The sequence below is a fragment of the Gossypium arboreum genome, chromosome 7 (genome assembly GCF_025698485.1).
Source record: "Gossypium arboreum isolate Shixiya-1 chromosome 7, ASM2569848v2, whole genome shotgun sequence".
In the NCBI taxonomy this organism is placed as follows: Eukaryota; Viridiplantae; Streptophyta; class Magnoliopsida; order Malvales; family Malvaceae; genus Gossypium; species Gossypium arboreum.
Window position 1 is genome coordinate 100,306,094 of NC_069076.1, and position 20,578 is coordinate 100,326,671.

Here is a 20,578-nt window from a genome sequence, read left to right on the forward strand (position 1 = left end):
AATACATTGATTTATGAATTAGTACATATGACATTAATTGTTAGGTATTTTAATATTTATGTTTTTACTGTTGTTGATATGACTCGATTTATAGTAATACCACTGAGTATATCCATACTCAGCGTACGGTTGTTTCCGTGCAGAGTTAGTAGAAGTCAAGTGTCTCGCTCAACATCCAAAACAATCCCGACTCCAACACAAATTTGGTGATGTATATTTTCTTTTGGATAAAAGTGGCATGTACATAGGTGTTGTTTAGTCACTTGAATATGTATATTACTTTGGGTAGTGAAGGATGATTTATAAAATTTAGATGGTTAAATGAAATAGTAAGGAAAGTACATGATATTTTGATACATGAACATTAAGTTGTTAAATAAATGAAGTTTTTAATCAATTTTGAATGATGCTATGATAGTTATTAAGTTAAAATTTTGTTAATGATATGAATAATAGTTATATGAATGTGAAATATTGGTGTTGGTTGTTTTGGTTTGAATTTGCAGGAGGTTTAGGTAAAAATAAGCAGAAATGCTGCCTAAATTTTTATAAAAAAAAATTTTGGAATACTCGAACAAGTCCCGTTCTACTTTTAATACGTGTTTGAACTTCGAGAGTTCAAGATAGGGACTTAATTATTATATTATACCATAAAAGTTATATTAATTGTAAATTATTCGCAAGTTATCTGATATGTCCGGTAATGCCTCATAACCTCGTTCCGGTAACGGTTTGGGGTTAAGAGGTGTTACAGAGATGGAGGTCACGCGATTTAAATTCGTGTTAAACAAGTGTCTGATAAAAATATTAACCATAACTCCATATAAGTCAAGACTACTACACAATATATTATCTCGTATAGTATTTATTACATATATAATAATATATTGTGTAATATTAATTACAATGTGTAATATTAATTATAATGTATATTATTCAATTAAACTATTTCTCACCACTTATGTAATATTTTTTGGGGGTTTGAATTTGACAACTTTTCCCATATTGGGTTTGAATTTTATTTCCAAGTTAAGCTTTGAACTTAGTAATTGTTCTCATGTTAGGGTTTGAACTCTTTTTTTTTTCCAAGTTAGTCCATAAAAACCCTAAAGTTCAAGCTCCAATGGGGAACAATTGCCAAATGTAGGAGTAACTTGGACAAAAAAAATTTTAAGTCCTAATATGGGAACAATTGTCTAATCCAAGTTCCAATGTAAGAAAAATTGCCAAGTTCAGACTTCAACTAGTGATTTAATCTTATTTTTTATAATAAAAAAATCATTTTACTTTTGGATTTTAAATGAGGATCGCTAAAAGCCTAATAGACAATGCTTAAATATATAAAAGTTAGGAGGGAAAATTATATAAAGGTGTTCATAGGTTTGTTTGACTCGAACTTATATATGATATTAATATATGTTATGCTTTTTCAAGCTCAACTGAATCAAAATATGGACCTAAATTTTTCTTAAATTAGTCTATATTTATAAATGGTTAACCTAAATTTATTTTATGCATACTCATATTATTTTATAAAAATTTTAAAATATATATTTATATTATTTTTAATTCAATATTTAATAAATTTATATATTTTTATTTATTAAAATTTTATATATAATATCTAGTCCATATTTTTTATATATATTTAATTTTTATGTAGTATAAATTATATAATATATAATAATATAATATAATATAAACCATTACTAATTAAAAAATAGCTTAGATTAGGTCGAACTTAGACCTTTGAATGTTAACACCCGAGAACATCCTATACCTTAATTTTTTTACTAAACCAATTTTCCAACAGAATATTTTTCTCAAAAATTTTGTACATCCTTTCCCGCTTGGGCAGTTAGCTGGCCAATAAACAGTTATAGTCATGAACAATGGTTTATCAATTCAATCATTTTCCCTCTCAATTTCTCTTCTATTATTTTACCATTTTTTTCTTTCAAATTCCTTTTTTATCCCATAAATTTTACAATAAAATTTTCCCCTAATAATTCTTATGAAAGATTCATTTTTTCATTTAACAAACAAATATAAGAAGAGAACCGATGATAATAATCATCATTTCCCTCGCAAAAAACCAAAAACCCTGAAAAAATCAGCATCAGTTGAAGTTAAGAGCTTCGATGTCCCTTTGTTTTCTTCCAAAACCGGTTCTCCTATCGAATCACTCCGCCTAGAACCTGACCGGCCTTACACTATTGGTCGAGCCAATGGTTCCTGCAACTTCACGTTCGGCAGTCGGTTCGTAAGTAAGCAACATTGCCAGATTTTATATGACAGTGTTGACCGTAAAATATTTATTCTCGATGGAACAATTTTTTCGAATGATTTTAGTTTTTTTGTTAATGAATTTCGCAAAAGATTTTTGTTGTATGATGATGAATTGGAAGAGAAAGATAAAGAAGGGGAAGAAGTTTTAGGGTTTTCTAGGGTTAGGGTTTCTTTGAATGGGGTTTATGTGAATAAGGTTAAGGTTAAACGGGGTATGGTTAGAGAATTGTTTGCTGGTGATGAGGTTTTGCTTGTTTGTGGGAATGAAAGTGAGTGTACTTTACGGGTTCGAGTTGGTTTTGTTATTCAAGGGATTGTTTTTAAAGAGGAAATAGTTTCCAAGTTGGATGAGGTTACTGGTGGGATGCCACGGTCACTTGGGGCAATGGTTTCATCAAGACATTCCCAAGGAACAGTGTCAAGTGGAAAGAGGAACAAAAGGGTTTTTGCCCTCCCAGCGAAGGAGATGAATAGAAGTTGGAACTTCTCTGGATCAAAATCTAGTGATGCTATAGGGAGAGCCAAGTTTATTTTAAGTCAGTGCCGGAGTATATTGCACAGTGATGACCCCATCTCTTGCATTAGGAAATGTGACATTTTAGCTTCTGGACAGAACATGTTTCTGGGGTTGACATTAAGTGATACAATGAAATGTGCAATAGGCAGTGAAGAAGAGGTTAGTAGCCTCTTTCCACTTTTCAGGCAGGAACCACAATCTTCTAATAAAAATGACAAACCCGTGCAGTCTAATTCTTTTAGAAAAGTGGCAACTTCAGAGTTAGACCAGGATTTTTTTGGTGATCCTTTACCTAGTGACCTTCCATGTAGTAAGGGCCCTGTTGAATGCAGTGGTGAGGACGCTGCTGCTAATAACAGGTGCGGGATGTCACTAATAAATGTTCCCGAGAAAGAAAATAATCCTGACGTTGATGGTGTTGGGACAAGCAAGATTTCATTAAACTATTGTTCGGCACCTGGGAAGATGTTTTACCTCAATCGCCTTGCTTATTCAGATAGTGGCTCATCAAATCACCATTCTGTTGTTTCCTTGCGAGAACTTCTATATCCTGTTGAAAGCATTTCAAAGATATTTATTGCTACATTTACAAGTGACATTTCATGGTAAAGTTTTTCTTTTCGTTTTGCTCTCCTTATATATTAGTCTCCACTGGCAAAAGTTCGCAGAATATCCTGTTTAGAGTCAGTTAGAGTCACTGTAACTACACAAGTTTCTGCAGAAAGTACTTTACATGATTGGTTTTATACCTTTACATATTTCTACACCAAAAAGAATGGTTAATTTTGTTTTGTGATACCAATGTGATAAATTGAGTTACATGTTTTTCCCCTCAATATATTGAAATTCTACATACTCTTCATGATAATTTCTGTATCCATACCTAATAGTCTTTTTTGGTAGGTTTTTGTTGCACTGTGAAATTCCTTGCCATCTGCCTGTAACAGTTGCTTGTCATAATGCTGAGAGATGTTGGAGCTCAAGCCCTGATGCCAGAACCTCCACACCCTTCCCTGAATTTCCAAACTTGGTTGCAGTGTAAGTATTTTACTTGAGCATATTAAAAGTTATATCGGCTGATACTGGCATTTTTCCCTAATTCTAATCCAACATTGTATTAGGTTTCCCCCTTTCCCTGAGGTTATCGCTTTTGGTAATGATCTCAAGAAACGAGGAATTGCTTGCCATCACCCAAAATTGCTTGTAGTGCAAAGAGAAGACAGTATCCGTATTGTCATTACTTCTGCTAATTTAGTTGCGAAACAGGTTATTACTTTTTTTTTTATGTCAATTTGTTCAGTGATTTGATTTTTAACCACTCCCTTCATCCTAATAAACTTGTCACCTTTGACTTTTGGTGGTAACAAATTTTCAACTTTGACTTATTTAAAATTTATTATTGATATACATTTTAAAAATCTCAACAAAATAGTTTTTAGATATATTTTATAAAATTTAATTAATTAAAATATTTAAAATAATTGAAGTTAAAGTTAAAAAAAGTGATCCATAAAAGTCAACTGTGACATTGTAATTGGGACAGAGGGAGTATGTTTTATTGTTCTTTCTATATATTAAATAAAACATAGCTGATTCATGCAGATGTAAGATTTGTTTTCACGATTTAGTTACCTCAATATTTTCTTAATCAGAGTTCTGTATCCTGCTGTTTAAACAGTGGTGGACTATATGCTTTAGTCTACCTCCTTTTGCAACTAAATTAGCAGAAGTAATGACAACATGTATACTATCTTCCCTTTGCTTGTCCTGTGAAGAGAAAAAAAGTATCCATGCTGTCATTACTAATGCTAATTTAGCTGCAAAACAGGTAATTACATTTTTTTTTGTCAATGTCTAGTGATTTGATTTTTATCTATGTTTTTGCTGTATGTTAAATAAGACATGGCAGATTTGTGCAGATGTAAGTTCTGTTTTCATAATTTAGTTACCTCAATGTTTTTGTTTATCGGAGTTCTATCACGATGTTTTAAACAGTAGTAGACTATAATTTTTGGTTTATCTCCTTTTATACTGATGGAGTTCACTATGTCCCTATCTCTTTTTCTCAAGAATGCATGTCTTATGCATATGTGTTCCTCTTCACCATAATAACTGAAGCCAAATTTTAGACAAATCACCTTATTCCTGAAGTTTGCTGATGCAGGGGGGATTTTTATTCTGTAAAAAGTAGACTTCCTCAATTTTTTTGGGTGGGATGTCAATTGGTGGGTTAAATTTGCCTGGATACTTGAGTATTTTTGCTTGGAAAGATGTTATGTTGATTTCTCTATGAAAATGCTGGCTATTTATTTATTTTACTCAGAAAAGTGCTAGCTGCTCAATTTTTTGCAGTTATTTGTTGTTTAGTTTTTCAATTATGCTGATATTGTTCTTGCTTAGTTCTTATTATTTATTTATATTAGCACTTTTGGATACTGCAGTGGGAGAATGTAACCAACACTGTTTGGTGGCAAGATTTTCCGCGTAGAAGGGAACCTGATTATTTGTCTCTCTTTTCAATTTCTTATGGAGAAATGAGTAATTCAAGATCTGACTTCGCTGCTCAGCTAGCTGGCTTTATGGCATCTCTTATTGTTGATGTACCTGGTCAGTCTCATTGGATTGTTGAGTTGACTAATTATGACTTTACCAATGCTATGGGATACCTGGTTGCTTCTGTACCTGGAATGCATTCAGACAGAGCATTGAAGGTATCGTAACCCACACATTTAACACTCTTCCATTCTTATTTTGTTCTGTGAAGTGGACTCTTGAATGCTGAGCTGGCTCACCTTTTTTAATATTGTTTTGACTATTTCCTTGTATAAAATATGAATTGGAATATATGGCATTCATAAGGTATTGCTTCAATCTTAAGATGGAGGTAGGTTTTTGGTGTTTGTGTGACGAGCTAGTCCTTGGTGTTTTACATGTATTTTATATTAGGTTCAATGATAGGAAGAAGCCTTGTTTTCTATCATTTCAGGCTAATCAGATAACACCCTCATCATTGGATGCGAAGTTCCTTGGTCTGGTTGAAGTGTCTGTGGTTGGTTTAAGCCACCTTTTTCGCACTACAGCAGACAGGAATGGTGCACAACTTAAGAAACTGGCGCTCTTTCTTGGCAAAACTTGTGAAAACGCAAATGGGATGTTAAATGTTGTTTTGAGAAGAAACACAAACATCCCTGCAGATGAGAATGCTGTGAGTGTTCTTGTTCCTAACCCTGATAAAATCTCTTCAGGAGGTAAATTTCTGATAACTTGATTTATACTTTGGACCATTTAAAAGTTAGTGCATGGGATACACTTTACATAGTATGGATGTATCAGTAGTTCCATGGTTTAGTTACTTTAAAAAGAACTGAAACTAGTAGCTGCTTCATAGTTGAGATCATCTTTATTTATCGGAAACCGTGTGGATATGGAGTTATGTTGCTAACATATTTCTTGTTTACTGAGATTTGGTACTTTTGTTGACTTCAAAGTTTCATCTTAGCTACCACCATCACGGACTTTTATAATTGTTGTAACTGTTTGAGGTTAACACAGCCATTTGTTGCTAATGCCCTTTTCCCCTCATTATGTTTCTTGTTGTGGCTGGCATAGATTGCATTCAACTTGGTTTTTTGCCGCGGAATGTCGCAAAATGGGTTTCTCCATTATGGGATATTGGACTTTTTGAATTTCATGGATATGTATGTCGTGAAGAAGCCATTACAGCTACATTTGGTGGGAACAACAAGAAAGTACAGTTGATACTGCATGTGTTACAGGCATGGTATTTTGGCTATTTATTTGAGATGTTATCATGTTATATAATTTGTGGTATCACAGATGGTATCTGTTCTTATTTGTAATGAAGCTATTTAACATGTTTTGATTTGTGTAGGGGCCAAGTTTTTTAGATATGTCAAAAATGATGCAAGATCAAAATATTGCTGCATTATGCTCTCTCATTGCGTCAGTTCAGAGGTGTACAGGCCTTTGGCGACTTCAAGAGGTAATGAACTTAGTGGCTTCATTCCAAATTATAGTCATGTTTCTATGAATTTCATTTTGTGCATTATTGTAATTCTAGACTGCTGGTGTTAATTATATGTCATTATGACTTATTATCGCAAATCTGTATTTCAAAATACGGTTTCATGCTGTATTTGTATCTTAAAACCACTAAATGATTACTAGCACTTTTATAGTTACTTGTTTCTACAATAGTCAAGCAAGCAACATGATTGTTGAATCTTCATTTCTGGTCAGTGTCTGAAATAAAAAACTTGCCTGCATTTTGGTAGATACAGTCATACAGAATGAAATAATTTATCGTATGATGTATCTGTATGAGGTTATGTTACTTGGAAACATTTGATAATTATCTTAAAATCTCTTCTTCTTTTTTTCTCCTTTTTTTTTTTATAGGTTTTAGGTCAATACAATTGGCCTGAATCACAAGAGTCTGATTTCATTTATGGTAACTTTTTCTTCCCTTCAAAATTTAGCAACCTACTTGTCTTGTTATTAGTTTTGTCTGATATATCTTTTGTTTTCAAGGTGCATCCTCAATTGGTTCATCTGTCAGTGCACCGTTTCTAGCTGCTTTTGCCGCATCTGTTGGAAAGAAGTCATCACAAATTTTTGATTCAGAGGAGTCTGATCCAGAGGTAACTTACATTGATTTGGTTTTATGCATGAAATGTTGAACATCATGCTCTTAAATATGTATGTACACACAGTAATATGGTGTTACTTGACAGTGGGGCGGCTGGACTACTAGTCAAGAATTGAGAAATCCATCCATTAGAATTATTTTTCCCACTATCGAGCAGGTGAAAAATGCATGTTCTGGCATCTCTCCTTCAAGGCGAATTCTTTTCTTTTCAGAGGTAAGGTCTCTGTTACCGTGACCTCAGTGTGCAGCTTTTCTTGACAAGTGTTTAAATCCTAGGTTGACCAAAAGAACCATGATTCATCTCCAACTTCATATGAAAAGCATTACTAGTGGTAGAACATATGTTTCTTCCTTCCTAGAGTGCAAAGGTCTACCAAAACTATGGATTAGAACTCAGTACTTAAATGATCTAAATCTAAATGGTTGGCAAAAGTCTGTTGACATGGGACTATAAACTGATGGTCCAACAAATAGGGATATGTTAAGTCTTCAAAAAGGTAATTTGTGTCAAGTTGTAACAACACACTTGTCCCTATGTGTAACAGTTGTAATTTCCTGGATTATTTTTTTCACACTTCTGTTAATCATACATTTCTTTGTTCAGAAAACATGGCAAAGATTGAGAAATGTGGGTATACTACATGATGCAATTCCTTCTCCCTCGAATAGAGTAGGGCATCCAATGCACGTAAAGGTGATTTACCTGCTTTTTGAATTATCAGAAAATTTCTTGAACAAACAATTCAAACATCTGGAGTCTGTTTATATTAGCATTGTTTCTTCACATTGCCAAATGCTTGCACAATTCAATGTTTTTAGGGGAAAAGGTTAATGAATAAAATGCAAATTCAAGCAGGTGGCACGGAGGCGCTTCTGGTCCAAGGCAAGCTCATCTTCATCTGGTTGGGTTTACTGTGGGTCTCATAATTTTAGTGCAGCTGCCTGGGGAAGACCTATTTCCAGTTCAGTTGGTATAAAAGCTAGTGGACTTGCTCAGACCAACTCCACTTCAAGGCTTCACGTCTGTAACTATGAACTTGGTATCATATTTGTATTTCCTCCAATGGAGACCAAGTGCATTGCTAACCAAAATAGAACGAAGTTGGATGATGTTGCCTTACCATTTGTTGTGCCTGCACCGAAATACGGGCCAAAAGACAGACCAGCAACAGCACAGGCTATGAGGGAGGCATTAGCTGAACTTTCAGAACGAGAAGCAAAGAGCCTTGCAGAAGTAGAAATTACGGAAAATATGACGGAAGAGGTATCAGATGAAGACAACGAGGAAGTAAACGAAGCAACTAATTATGTCATAGAGGAGAAAGAAGAAGATAAAACATATGCCGAGAAGCTCTGGAGCCAGGTTGACTCATCTCAGAGTTCTTGATCCGGCCTCAGCATCCATTATAACCTGTAACATTCGAGATTTTTATGGCCAAGACATTATATATCCCTTGTCTAATTCATTATGTATCATATATATACTGTAAAAGGAAAAAGAAAAAGACCACAGCCTAGTGCTTTTATTGTAGGAATATGAATTACATGGATCGTGAGATCCATTTTGTAAGATTTTGATTGTTCATACCTGTTGTACGAATTGCTTTGATCTTCACTTTGAAATTATGCGTCGCCTAAACCCTTCTTATCTACATTTATTCAACTCCACGTATGCCTTCAGTTCATTTCTTGACTTGATAGAGAACGTTTACAATGGGCTCCTTGATATCTGCAACAGCTTGGCTTCACTCAAACAGGAGCACTCTTCTCTTACTATTTCAGGCATTATCAATTATAATTCTCATTTGGGTGCTCAAATTATCATAAAAAATGCCAAATTTGGTGAACACAACAGTGCTTGCTCATTGTTCGATAGTATCCATGGTGATAAGCCCTATTCTTTTCTTTGGAATACAATGATTCGGGCATATGCGAATGGTGGTTGCCACGTCGAAGTGTTGGAGTTATATCCTCTTATGCGTCCCAATAACTTGATACGGTGGCGATCTTGACTGACTGAGAGAATAGAGAAGAAGAGAGAAAAGAGATATCGGAGAAGAGAAACACAGTAATTTCATTCCATAACGGAAGGCATAACCACCCCCATTTCGACATTGATGTTTTAATGGCTGAGAAAGTCGTTGGAACAATTGAAATACTGTTAGCTGTTATCTCGACAGCTGGGCTAATAAAACGCCCGGTTTTACTTAAATGACTTAACTAAAACGCACCCGAATCACTAATACAAAACGCCTCGTACCGACTCTCCCAAAATTCACCGTATAACTAACAATTCTAACATTAAAACGCAACTAATAACAGAATTTCAAACTGGCCCTTGACATAACTACACTTTTCGATTTGTTCTTAAAGCATGCGCTTCAAAATCCTTGGTTCTTGAAGGGAAAGTTGCTCATGAGGATGTTATAAGAACTGGGTTTGATTTGGATTTCTAGGTGGAGGCTGCTTTAGTAACCATGTATGCAATGAGGGATATACAATAAAATGCCAATGAGGGATCTTGTTAGCTGGACTGCCATGATCACGGCCTATGAACAGGCTGAACAGCCGGATAAGGCTCTTCTGTTGTTCCAATATATGCAACTTCACGGTGTTTTGTCAGATTCAGTGACAATGACCTAAAATAGTTCATTCTTATGCCATTTGTAATGGTTATTTAAAGTATGTCTCTGTTGGGAATGCAATTATTGCCATGTACGCAAAATGCGGCAATGTGAGCTTGCCTCGACTGGTTTTTGATTTGATGGAGGAAAGACATGTTATTTCATGGAATTCTATCATCTTAGGATACAGTCAAAATGGTCAAGCTAGTGAAGCTTTGTTTCTTTCTGAGGTGATGTTGGATTCTGAGACTTTCACTAATCCAGTAACAAAGTTGATCATGGTTTCTGCCTGTGCTTATTTAGGCTCTCAACATTTAGGAAGGAAATTCCACGATTTTGTTATAAAAGGATTAAAATCGATGCAAATCTATGCAATGCCCTGATGGATATGTATGTTAATAGTGGAGATTTAGACACTGCTACCAGGTTATTTAATGATATTCCTCCTACAGAAAGGAATATCACTTCATGGAATGTGCTGATTTCTGGGTATGACATGCATGGTTATGGGAAAGAAGCATTGAATCTCTTCTCACAAATGCAACAAACAGGCATTAAGCCAGACCATATTACTTTTACCTCTCTATTATCCGCCTGTGGTCATGCCGGTCTTATCGATGAAGGGAGGAAATGTTTTGCAGAAATGAAAAAGCACTCCGAAAGCCTCCGGGTGAAACACTATGCTTGCATGGTTGATATACTAGGCAGAGCTGGATTACTCAACCAAGCTTTCGATATGGTTCAACAGATAACGATACCAAAAAACGATGGTGTTTAGGGTGCTTTGCTTTTGGCTTGCAGAATTCATGGGGATACAGAATTAACTGAATTGGCCGCAAGAAGCTTGTAAGAACTTGAACTGAAGCATGCCGGATACTATATACTAATGTCAAACATATATGCAGCCTCTAACAGATGGCCAGAAGTAGTGAAGTTGAGACAAAATATGAAATATATAAGATTGAGAATTCAGCATTCAGCGTGGTTGAGCTCGGTAATGAGGTTTACGGCTTCCATTCAGCTGATTAAGTGAATCCATATTGGCAAGAAGTTTATGGGAAAGTAGAGAGCTTGGCAGCTGAGATTAAGATGGTAGGGTATGTTTCCAACCTTTCATGCGTCCTGCACGACGTGGACGATGAAGATAAAGAACATATTCTAAACTATCACAGTGAAAAGCTAGCTATGGCATTTGGAATCATGAAGATTGATCCAGAAATGAGTGTTCAAGTTACAAATAATCTACGCATCTGCAATGATTGCTACTCAGCATTCAAGTTTGTCTCTTATGTTTATGGGAGGAAGATTGTTGTTAGGGATGCATATAGGTTCCATCACTTTCAAGATGGAACTTGCTCATGCAATGATTATTGGTAGCAACCAAGGCTGAACTCATGGGCGAAGACATAGGGGTAGGCAGACGCCTTGGTCCCTCAAAAATGGTAGATTTACCATTTAACTCTTTAATTTTTTTATAAAATTACATATTAGTATAATGGTAAAATTGTATTTTTGCTTCCTAATAATTTATGATTCTTCTCTGGCCCCTTACAGTAATTTTCTAGCCTCGTCCTTGGCTGAATGGAGACGAAGACAAAAGGGGCAGGTAGAAGCCTTGGCCCCTCAAAAATGGTAGATTTTCATTTAACTTCCTAAAATTTTATGAAATTATATGTTAGTATAATGGTAAAGTTACACTTTGAACCCCCAATAATTTATGATTCTTCTCTGGGTCTATAAAGCAATTTTTTTACTTTGTCCCTTGCTGAACCCTGCATCTCAGGTTTTTGAGTTTTCAATGTTTTAAAAGGTGCTTTTGAGTGAACTTGAACATGCAATTTAATCACTTAACTTCCTTGAAGAGCTGATTCTTGGAGAGGATGAACTGGTTGAGCTGAATTTTATCACTACTCAATTTGGTGCTTAGTTCAGAAAGACCGTAGCCTCTATAAGTTGGCGATATTATGGTTCTATTCTTGGAAATGAATTGTGAAAATCTTACTTGAGTGATAATTTAGGTTAGGAATAATAATAATTTTATCCTTCAATATTTATTTATTTTGTTAATTTGATATTTATTTTTAGTTAAACTTGATTATTAACCTTTAAAAAAAATCAAATCGTAATTGTTAATAGAAATGCTTATTAAAATATGAATTTTTTAAAGACATTGATGTGACAATCTGTATGATAATTCACGTATACTTTATGTTGACATGATACTATTTGTTTTATATGCGAAGTTAGCAAAAATTTTTAATTTATAAAAAATTCAAAAAAAAGTTGCATAAAGAGCACGATGATTGTCATGCGAATTGTTATGTTTAAAAATTTAACATTTTAGTTAGTATTTCGTTAAAAACAACAATTCAACTCTTTTTAAACATTGATGATTAAATTTGACTCTTTTAAAAAGTAAATGATCAAATTTAACTAAAAATTTTAAAATGTCAAATTGATAAAATAGATAGATGTTAAAAGATAAATTTGTCATTGTATTTTAATATTTTATTGAATGGTAATGAATAACCAATAAGTTATTGATCTAGTAACAATGTCTCGCTAATTTAAAATCCGTTAATATCATATTTAGATTTCAAATCGAGGGTGCAAGTCCATCTTCTTATCACTCATTTCTCAAAATAAAATATATGTGTACGTATATAAATGCCTAATAACTTAAATAATTTTTAAAATAATTTAATAATTTTTAAATTATTTTTAGTCCAATTTGATACTTATATTTGACAAAAATATATTTGGGTACTCAAAAGTAATGATGTTAACTTTTAATATTTAATTCGATTTTTAAAGTTAATTTAGTAAAAGTTAATTGCTAATATTATTAGGTTTGAATGTTTAATGATTTTGATAATAGAATAAATTTAGTATCAATTATGAATTTATTTAATTTTGTATTTAATTTATTAAGTACAACCATATGTGAGTAGTTTAATCCTGACTTTAAGGTTGATTAAGAAATTAATTATTGATATTATTAGCTAATTATAAAGTTTCATCAAATTAACTCTAAAATCTAATGAAAATAATAAAAAATAATATTATTACCTTCATGTATTAAAATATATAACTTTTGTTAAATATAAAACCATAAATTATATAAAAAATTAACACAAATATCAAATTACGTATTCAGCTTTTCATAATCTATCTCCTTGAAAGACTGGTACAGAGTTTACTTCAAGGAAGATTCTGAGCCCAAAACCAACCTCAACGGTGCACCTTGCGCCGATTCTCGACGGTGCCAAAAGTTTTTGGCTATGTCAGGCAAGTACTTTGGCACTTTTGTCTCTAAACAAAACAACCTTTGGAAGATATATTCTTTGCTTGTTTTACTTCAGTGGGGTGACTTGTCTTAAACCAAAGGCTTTTACTAAAAAGTAGGACTTTTTTATTTTCTAAAAAAAGTTAAATTCTGCTATTATTCTTTATTTTTGTAAAATTATAGATTTAGTCTTAATATTTTAATTTGATTAAATTTAGTATTATATTTCTGAGATCGGTCAATTTTAGTCTTTATATTTCTCAAATTTTAGTATTGATCCAAACAGTAGCTATTAAACCTGGTTGTTTAAATTTAGTTACTAGTTTTGTACCATACTTACAATTATTGATTTAGTCTACATTATTCAATGAATCGTTCTAAGTTTTGAAATTTAAAATTTAATTTTCACTTAAATAATGGTCATTAATCTATTAATTAAAATTTTAATAAGTAATACGTAAAAATAATAAATTAACATAATATTATATATATAATAATATGTTTATGTATAAAATTTTAATGAATTTAATGTTTGCGGTATAAAATTTTAATGAATTTAATGTTTTTCGTGAGGACTAAAATTTTAAAATTTGAAAAGTATAAAGAATAATCAAATTAAAATATGAAGCTAAATCCAAAAATTTTATAAAATACAGGGACTAATAACAGAATTTAACCTCTAAAGAAACCCATTTTTTGACCAAAAAAGAAATGGTGGCTTGACGTGTCAAGCCTACACTTCTACTCCATCCCTTTCTTCCTCCTCTCTTTCCTTCGACAGCACAGCCAAGAAAATATCCTTCAATTTCGATTGGACATCATCTCAAACTCAACCTATATTTTCTCCTTTCTTCTCTTCCTTTTTATCCTTAATGAAACTCGTGTAGCTTAAGGCAAAACTACCCACAATTTTTTGTCTGGAAAAAGATATGGATGTCTTATGTTCTTCTTCATTAGCAATTCATTTACATTCACGTTCCATATTTCCTTCATCACCTCCACGTTTCCCTTTTCGTTTCCATCGAACTTTTTATTTCAACAATTCAATTTATTCTTCTTCTTCAAGTTCTTGTTTTGGTCTCTCAATCTCTCGTTGTAATAACTTTGTTCATCATGTTAAACACCCTCATTCTTTTAAAAGAAGAAAACCCATTCAAATTTCTGCTGTTTTTGAGCGTTTTACAGAACGAGCAATCAAAGCCGTGATCTTGTCTCAAAGAGAAGCCAAATCTCTTGGTAAAGACATGGTTTTTACCCAACATCTTTTGTTGGGTTTGATTGGTGAAGATCGTGACCCTAATGGTTTTTTAGGGTCAGGTTTGAAAATTGAGAATGCTCGTGATGCTGTTCGTAGCATTTGGCAAAGTAGTAACCATGGTGAGGATTTGGATAATAAACAACAAGGGTCTATTGTTTCTTCAACGGATGTACCGTTTTCCATAAGCACAAAACGGGTTTTTGAAGCTGCTGTGGAGTATTCAAGGACTATGGGTTATAATTTTATTGCCCCTGAACATATTGCTATTGGTTTATTTACCGTTGATGATGGAAGTGCTAGTCGTGTCCTAAAAAGGTTTTTTTTTTTTCCTTTTAAAATGAGCATTTTTATTTTTATTTGTTAATGGAACATGTTTATATATATATATATATAATCAACATGTGCTGTATTGCTCATGAAAAGCTTGGATTCCGTTGTTTCATTATGATATTCATGCAAAGGGGCATAGTTCTTACAATTTAAAGAACACATTTGACTTTGTTTAGATTTTTTATGTCATTAATTTTGTATAAATTTGATCGTGGAGACAAGTTATTTGCTTGATTTCCGCCAAGTGATGCAAATTTGCATGAGCATTTTCATTTTGGTCTGAAAGACGCTGCAAGTTTCATGTCATTTACTTTTGTGCTGAAAATCTCAGATTGGGAGCAAATATAAGCTTCATAGTATTTGATAGTTAATTCAGAAGCTCATGAAAAAGCATGAATTTTGTTGTTTCATCATGATATTCATACAAAAAGAGCATAAGTTCTTACAATTTAAAGAAATTTATGTCATTAATTTTATATAACATTTGATTATAGAGACAAGTCATTTTTGCTTGGTTTTTCTGCCAAGTGATGCACATCTGCATGAGCATTTTGGTCTAAAAGACAAAACAAGTTTCATTTCATTAACTTTTGTGCTAAAAATCTCAGATTGGGAGCAAATATAAATCACTTGGCAGCTGAAGCAGTCACCAGATTACAGGGGGAGCTTGCAAAAGATGGTAGGGAACCTTCATTATCATCAAAAAAGATGAGTGAAAAATCTTCATCTGGTAATGCTGCTGTTTTGAGGTCCCCTGACAAGACAAAAGGTAAAAATTTGATCTAATCCTTTTCTTTTTGTATAGTTATGTTTTTTTTTTTAGAATAACAGAAGGTAATGCTTTGTTCCTCATATGTAATTGTCAGGGAAAAGTGCTTTAGCTCAATTCTGTATCGATCTTACAGCCCGTGCAAGTGAGGGACTTATTGACCCTGTTATTGGCAGAGAGACTGAAGTTCAAAGAATTGTACAGATACTTTGTCGCCGAACTAAGAATAACCCGATTCTTCTTGGTGAAAGTGGGGTTGGTAAAACAGCCATTGCTGAAGGACTTGCGACTAGTATCGCACAAGCAGAAATCCCAGCATTTCTTTTGGTCCGCCTCTTCACAAATCAATCCAAATGCTTCTTGTCATACTTCTATTGAGGTTGTGTCTTCGAAGTGTATTGATTTATTGCGCTTACTGTGCACAGAATAAAAAAATAATGTCCTTGGACATAGGACTGCTCATGGCCGGTGCGAAGGAGAGGGGAGAGTTAGAGGCACGTGTTACTGCTTTGCTAAGTGAGACAAAAAAATCAGGTGCCTACAATGAGAAGTTGCTTTTTCGAGAGCTGGAATCTATTTTATTGTTTCTCTCATACTTGGTATATCTGTTCCTCAGGTAATATCATTCTTTTTGTCGATGAAGTCCACACGCTTATTGGATCTGGTACGGTTGGCCGTGGAAACAAGGGATCTGGTCTTGACATTGCGAATCTATTGAAGCCTGCACTTGGTAGGGGTGAATTACAGGTAATTATTTCTCAAACTGTAATTTTCACATAGAACCTTATATGCCAAAAACATAGGCATGATGTTTACTGCAGTTAATGAAGATGACATATAAATTGGTAAAAGTACCATGGAGGTTCCTGTATTAGAAGTTATATTGCATTTTACCTCATTTACTCAAAAAATGGGCAAGTTAGCCCTTCTATGTTAGATCAAAGAGTAAATTGGTCCTTTTAGTTAAAATTTTCATTCATTTGACCAGTTTTTAACAACAGAAATGAATGAAATTTTTAATAGAAGGACTAGTTTGCTCTTTGATCTAGCGTATAGAGACTATTTTGCCCAATTTTTATGTAGAGGGGCCTCCATGGTACTTTACCCATATAAATCAAACAATAACATCTTTAACACATCTGGATTACTTCTTCGAATGAAAAGGTGGGACCCTTTTTCCTTCTAATGGAGTCCAATCCCTTTTCTCATAGAAGGCTTTTTTATAGGAGTAGACATTGTTTTCTTCTTATTATGGTGCATTTCTTTATCAAGCACTAATACAACATCTTTTGCAGTGCATCGCATCAACAACTATAGGGGAATATAGGACCCAATTTGAAAAGGATAAAGCATTAGCACGAAGATTTCAGCCAGTATGGATCAACGAGCCGAGTCAGGTTGTTTTTAATCCAATCTATACTAAAAGTTACTATCTATTTCCCTCTTTCCTTATTTGGATGTAATGTGCTACCTGATAGGAGGATGCAGTCGGGATACTGCTTGGTCTACGCGAAAAATACGAATCTCATCACCACTGCAGATACACTCTAGAAGCAATCAATGCTGCTGTGTACCTATCAGCAAGATATATTCCTGACAGGTATCTTCCCGATAAAGCAATCGACCTCATTGATGAAGCTGGAAGCCGAGCTCGTATTGAAGCATTTAGGAGGAAAAGAGAGCAAGAAACTGATATTCTCTCAAAAGCACCTGACGATTATTGGGAAGAAATTAGAACTGTTCAAGCCATGCATGAAGTGGTAATATCTTTGACCTTGTGCGTACGCTAGCTTCTGATGTGCTTTAAGACCCTAACCTCCTTTCGACAATTCTGTCATGAATAGGTCATTGCCAGTAGGTTGAAAAACAATGCCGGTGCTTCCGGTGTGGATGATTCCAGTGAACTCCAAGAATCTCCTTTGCCTTCTACTTCAGAGAACGATGGGTATGTTCCTTTTTTTTCTCTTGCCGGGTCATGCTGAATGTTAGATATATTAGCTTCTTGGTCGTCTAGCTTTGTCTGGTTTCTAACTAATTTTTTTTGAGGTGATTCTTTCAGACCTATAATGGTGGGACCTGAAGAAATCGCGGCAGTTGCTTCGATTTGGTCAGGGATACCAGTGCAGCAGCTCACTGCAGATGAAAGAATGCTTCTAATTTGCCTTGATGAGATGCTTAAGAAAAGGGTTATTGGTCAGGACGAAGCTGTTGCTGCCATTTCTCGAGCTGTTAAGAGATCCCGCGTTGGCCTAAAGGATCTTGATAGACCAATTGCTGCAATGATCTTTTGTGGTCCAACCGGGGTTGGCAAAACCGAATTAACAAAAGCCTTAGCGGCATGCTATTTTGGGTCGGTAAGGCTTCATGCTATTCATTCCTTTTATTAATTTGTCCCATTAATTTACTTATGAGTTGTGTAATTTTGATATGTCCTAGATGGTAATGTCTAAGGTGAGATCTTATTGTAGTGGGATATCTTGGAATCCTTTTTAAATCAATGGTTGAAATAAACGGGTAGAAATAGATATACCAATCCATTGTTGATCATGCCACGGAGGATTTGCATTGAGAAATGTGAATTTACCTGTTAAGGAATTCAACCGATTTCAACACTAAAGAAAGAGATAAACTGATTTCCAGAGAAAAACTAACATTTTCGGTAACCGGTTAACAGGTTCCAGGTCATCAATACAATTTTTTAGTTTTTGACATGGTTTGATCAAACAGTTACAGTCTTTTCATTTCTGTCTTTTAACCAAAACTGTTGATTTTAAAAGGATTCCACTGGATTCCACTATAATGGAATTAAAGATTCCACCATCCTAGATACTAGGCACGAAAGGATACCCGTTTATTTGAAAATGTTATGTAAGGTTTGTTTTTTGGTAATGTATGACTTGGCCCCATAACACTAAGCTATCTTTTCTTCCGTCCTCTAATGCCATCATTGCAGGAGGATGCCATGCTTCGATTGGACATGAGCGAATACATGGAGCGACATACAGTGAGTAAATTAATAGGATCACCCCCTGGTTATGTCGGTTATGAAGAGGGAGGTATGCTTACGGAAGCTATTAGAAGACGACCGTTCACGTTGTTATTGCTCGATGAAATAGAGAAAGCCCATCCTGATATATTCAACATCCTTCTCCAACTGTTTGAAGATGGTCACCTCACAGATTCACAGGTTCGTTCGTTGTAAATTGAACTTGTTTGCGACATTATCATCATCTATACGCAGCTGATATTAGTTGATTATCGATGTCTCTCATTTGAGATTCTGTTAATCAGGGTCGAAGAGTTTCTTTCAAGAATGCATTGGTAGTGATGACGTCGAATGTGGGTTCTTCTGCGATTGCAAAGGGTAGACGTAGCTCCATTGGTTTCTTGCTCGAGAATAATGAATCTTCTTCATATGCTGGAATGAAGGCTCTGGTAATGGAGGAACTGAAAGCATATTTCCGTCCCGAGTTACTCAACAGGATTGATGAAGTAGTTGTCTTTCGATCTCTCGAGAAACCTCAGGTTTGTGCCTTTTTGTTGATTAAAGTAAAAGTACCTTGAAGGCCTTCAGATTGCATTTTGCTCCCTCTATTTAAAAAATAAGCAAATTAGTATTGAAGAGCAAACTGATCATTCTGTTAAAATTCATCCATTTCTACCTTTAAAAATTGGTCCTGAATGTTGGCATGAGGTACATGTAGCATGCCATGTGTAACTCTCTAATTATTCCGTCAACTACATTATTTTTTAACTGTATGAATGAATGAAATTTTTAACAGAAATGACCAATTTGTTCTTTAAACTAACGTACAACGATTAATTTACTCATTTTTTGAGTAAAGGGTTAAAATGTAATTTGACTCCTAGTCATATTCTGTGTGCCCCTAAATCCATGCTACATAGATCTCCATCACTTTGAACTTGAAAATTTACCGGGATCTCGGATTATGTTATACCAAAATGCTGTTGGTCACATCTATCCGGTTTCTTTTCAGATGCTCGAGATTGTAAACCTGATGTTGCAAGAGGTTAATGCTAGACTCATATCACTGGGAATCGGTTTGGAGGTGTCTGAATCAATCAAGGACCTCATTTGTCAGCAAGGCTACGACCAGACCTACGGTGCACGGCCCCTCAGGAGGGCGGTTACCGCAATAGTCGAAGATCCCCTAAGTGAAGCCCTCCTGGCTGGAAATTACAGTCCCGGTGAAACAGCCGTTATTGATCTTGATGCTTTAGGAAACCCCATTGTTACAAGTCGATCAGATCGGAACATCAGCTTGTCTGATACAGCGTCCATCTTCTAGTTGCTTATTCCTAGTACCATACAATTCCCCGAATCTAATCCGAAATCCGGGAATTCATGTAATTAGGTTTCGAGTTTCAACATCTGCGACTCATTTCTCCATTCTCTGGTTACAATATATTATATGATGATGTAAATAATGTAGGAAGATTTTTGGGCAGTTTATGGTATATATTTGTATATAAGTAAACCTTCAAGTTGTTAAACTATACATATGGAGTATACATTTCATTTTCTCAGCACTCTTTGAACTTATTCAATGTTTAAATATTTATAAATAATAAATAATAAATGTGCATTTTATGATTGCATTTCACATGACAAGTACTATATCATTTTATATTGTTTCTAAAATTTTGTCATTATATCATAGAAAATATCTTCCATAAATGATGTATGGACCATGATCTTAAATAATTTTTCATTAAAAAAATTATTTACATTTATATTTCAACAAATTAGTTGTATGATTTAATAACATAATATTTACTTTTTCTATGTTCAGAATTTAATTTGTTTTATTTTAA

General features: G+C 34.2%; 2 protein-coding genes and 1 pseudogene across 2 annotated transcripts; all 3 read left to right on the forward strand.

Annotated features, from left to right (window-relative positions):
• The first annotated feature begins 1,743 nt into the window (after window positions 1-1,743).
• On the forward strand, window positions 1,744-9,098 carry LOC108457642 (uncharacterized). The gene is made up of 12 exons (XM_017756734.2): window positions 1,744-3,411; window positions 3,710-3,844; window positions 3,928-4,072; window positions 5,248-5,517; window positions 5,793-6,054; window positions 6,416-6,582; window positions 6,699-6,809; window positions 7,226-7,277; window positions 7,358-7,467; window positions 7,561-7,689; window positions 8,080-8,169; window positions 8,332-9,098. Exons 1-12 carry the CDS (start codon window positions 2,015-2,017, stop codon window positions 8,860-8,862), a joined length of 3,399 nt encoding a protein of 1,132 aa, XP_017612223.1. The 5' UTR covers window positions 1,744-2,014; the 3' UTR covers window positions 8,863-9,098.
• Window positions 9,099-9,100: 2 nt separating this feature from the next.
• Window positions 9,101-11,476, forward strand: LOC108476270 (pentatricopeptide repeat-containing protein At4g33990-like; annotated as a pseudogene).
• Window positions 11,477-14,098: 2,622 nt separating this feature from the next.
• LOC108459342 (chaperone protein ClpD, chloroplastic) lies at window positions 14,099-20,343 on the forward strand. Its single transcript, XM_017758704.2, has 12 exons — window positions 14,099-14,958; window positions 15,582-15,742; window positions 15,840-16,069; window positions 16,168-16,276; window positions 16,359-16,489; window positions 17,038-17,139; window positions 17,221-17,502; window positions 17,587-17,687; window positions 17,802-18,096; window positions 18,696-18,929; window positions 19,034-19,267; window positions 19,741-20,343. Exons 1-12 carry the CDS (start codon window positions 14,315-14,317, stop codon window positions 20,050-20,052), a joined length of 2,835 nt encoding a protein of 944 aa, XP_017614193.1. The 5' UTR covers window positions 14,099-14,314; the 3' UTR covers window positions 20,053-20,343.
• Window positions 20,344-20,578: the final 235 nt, after the last annotated feature.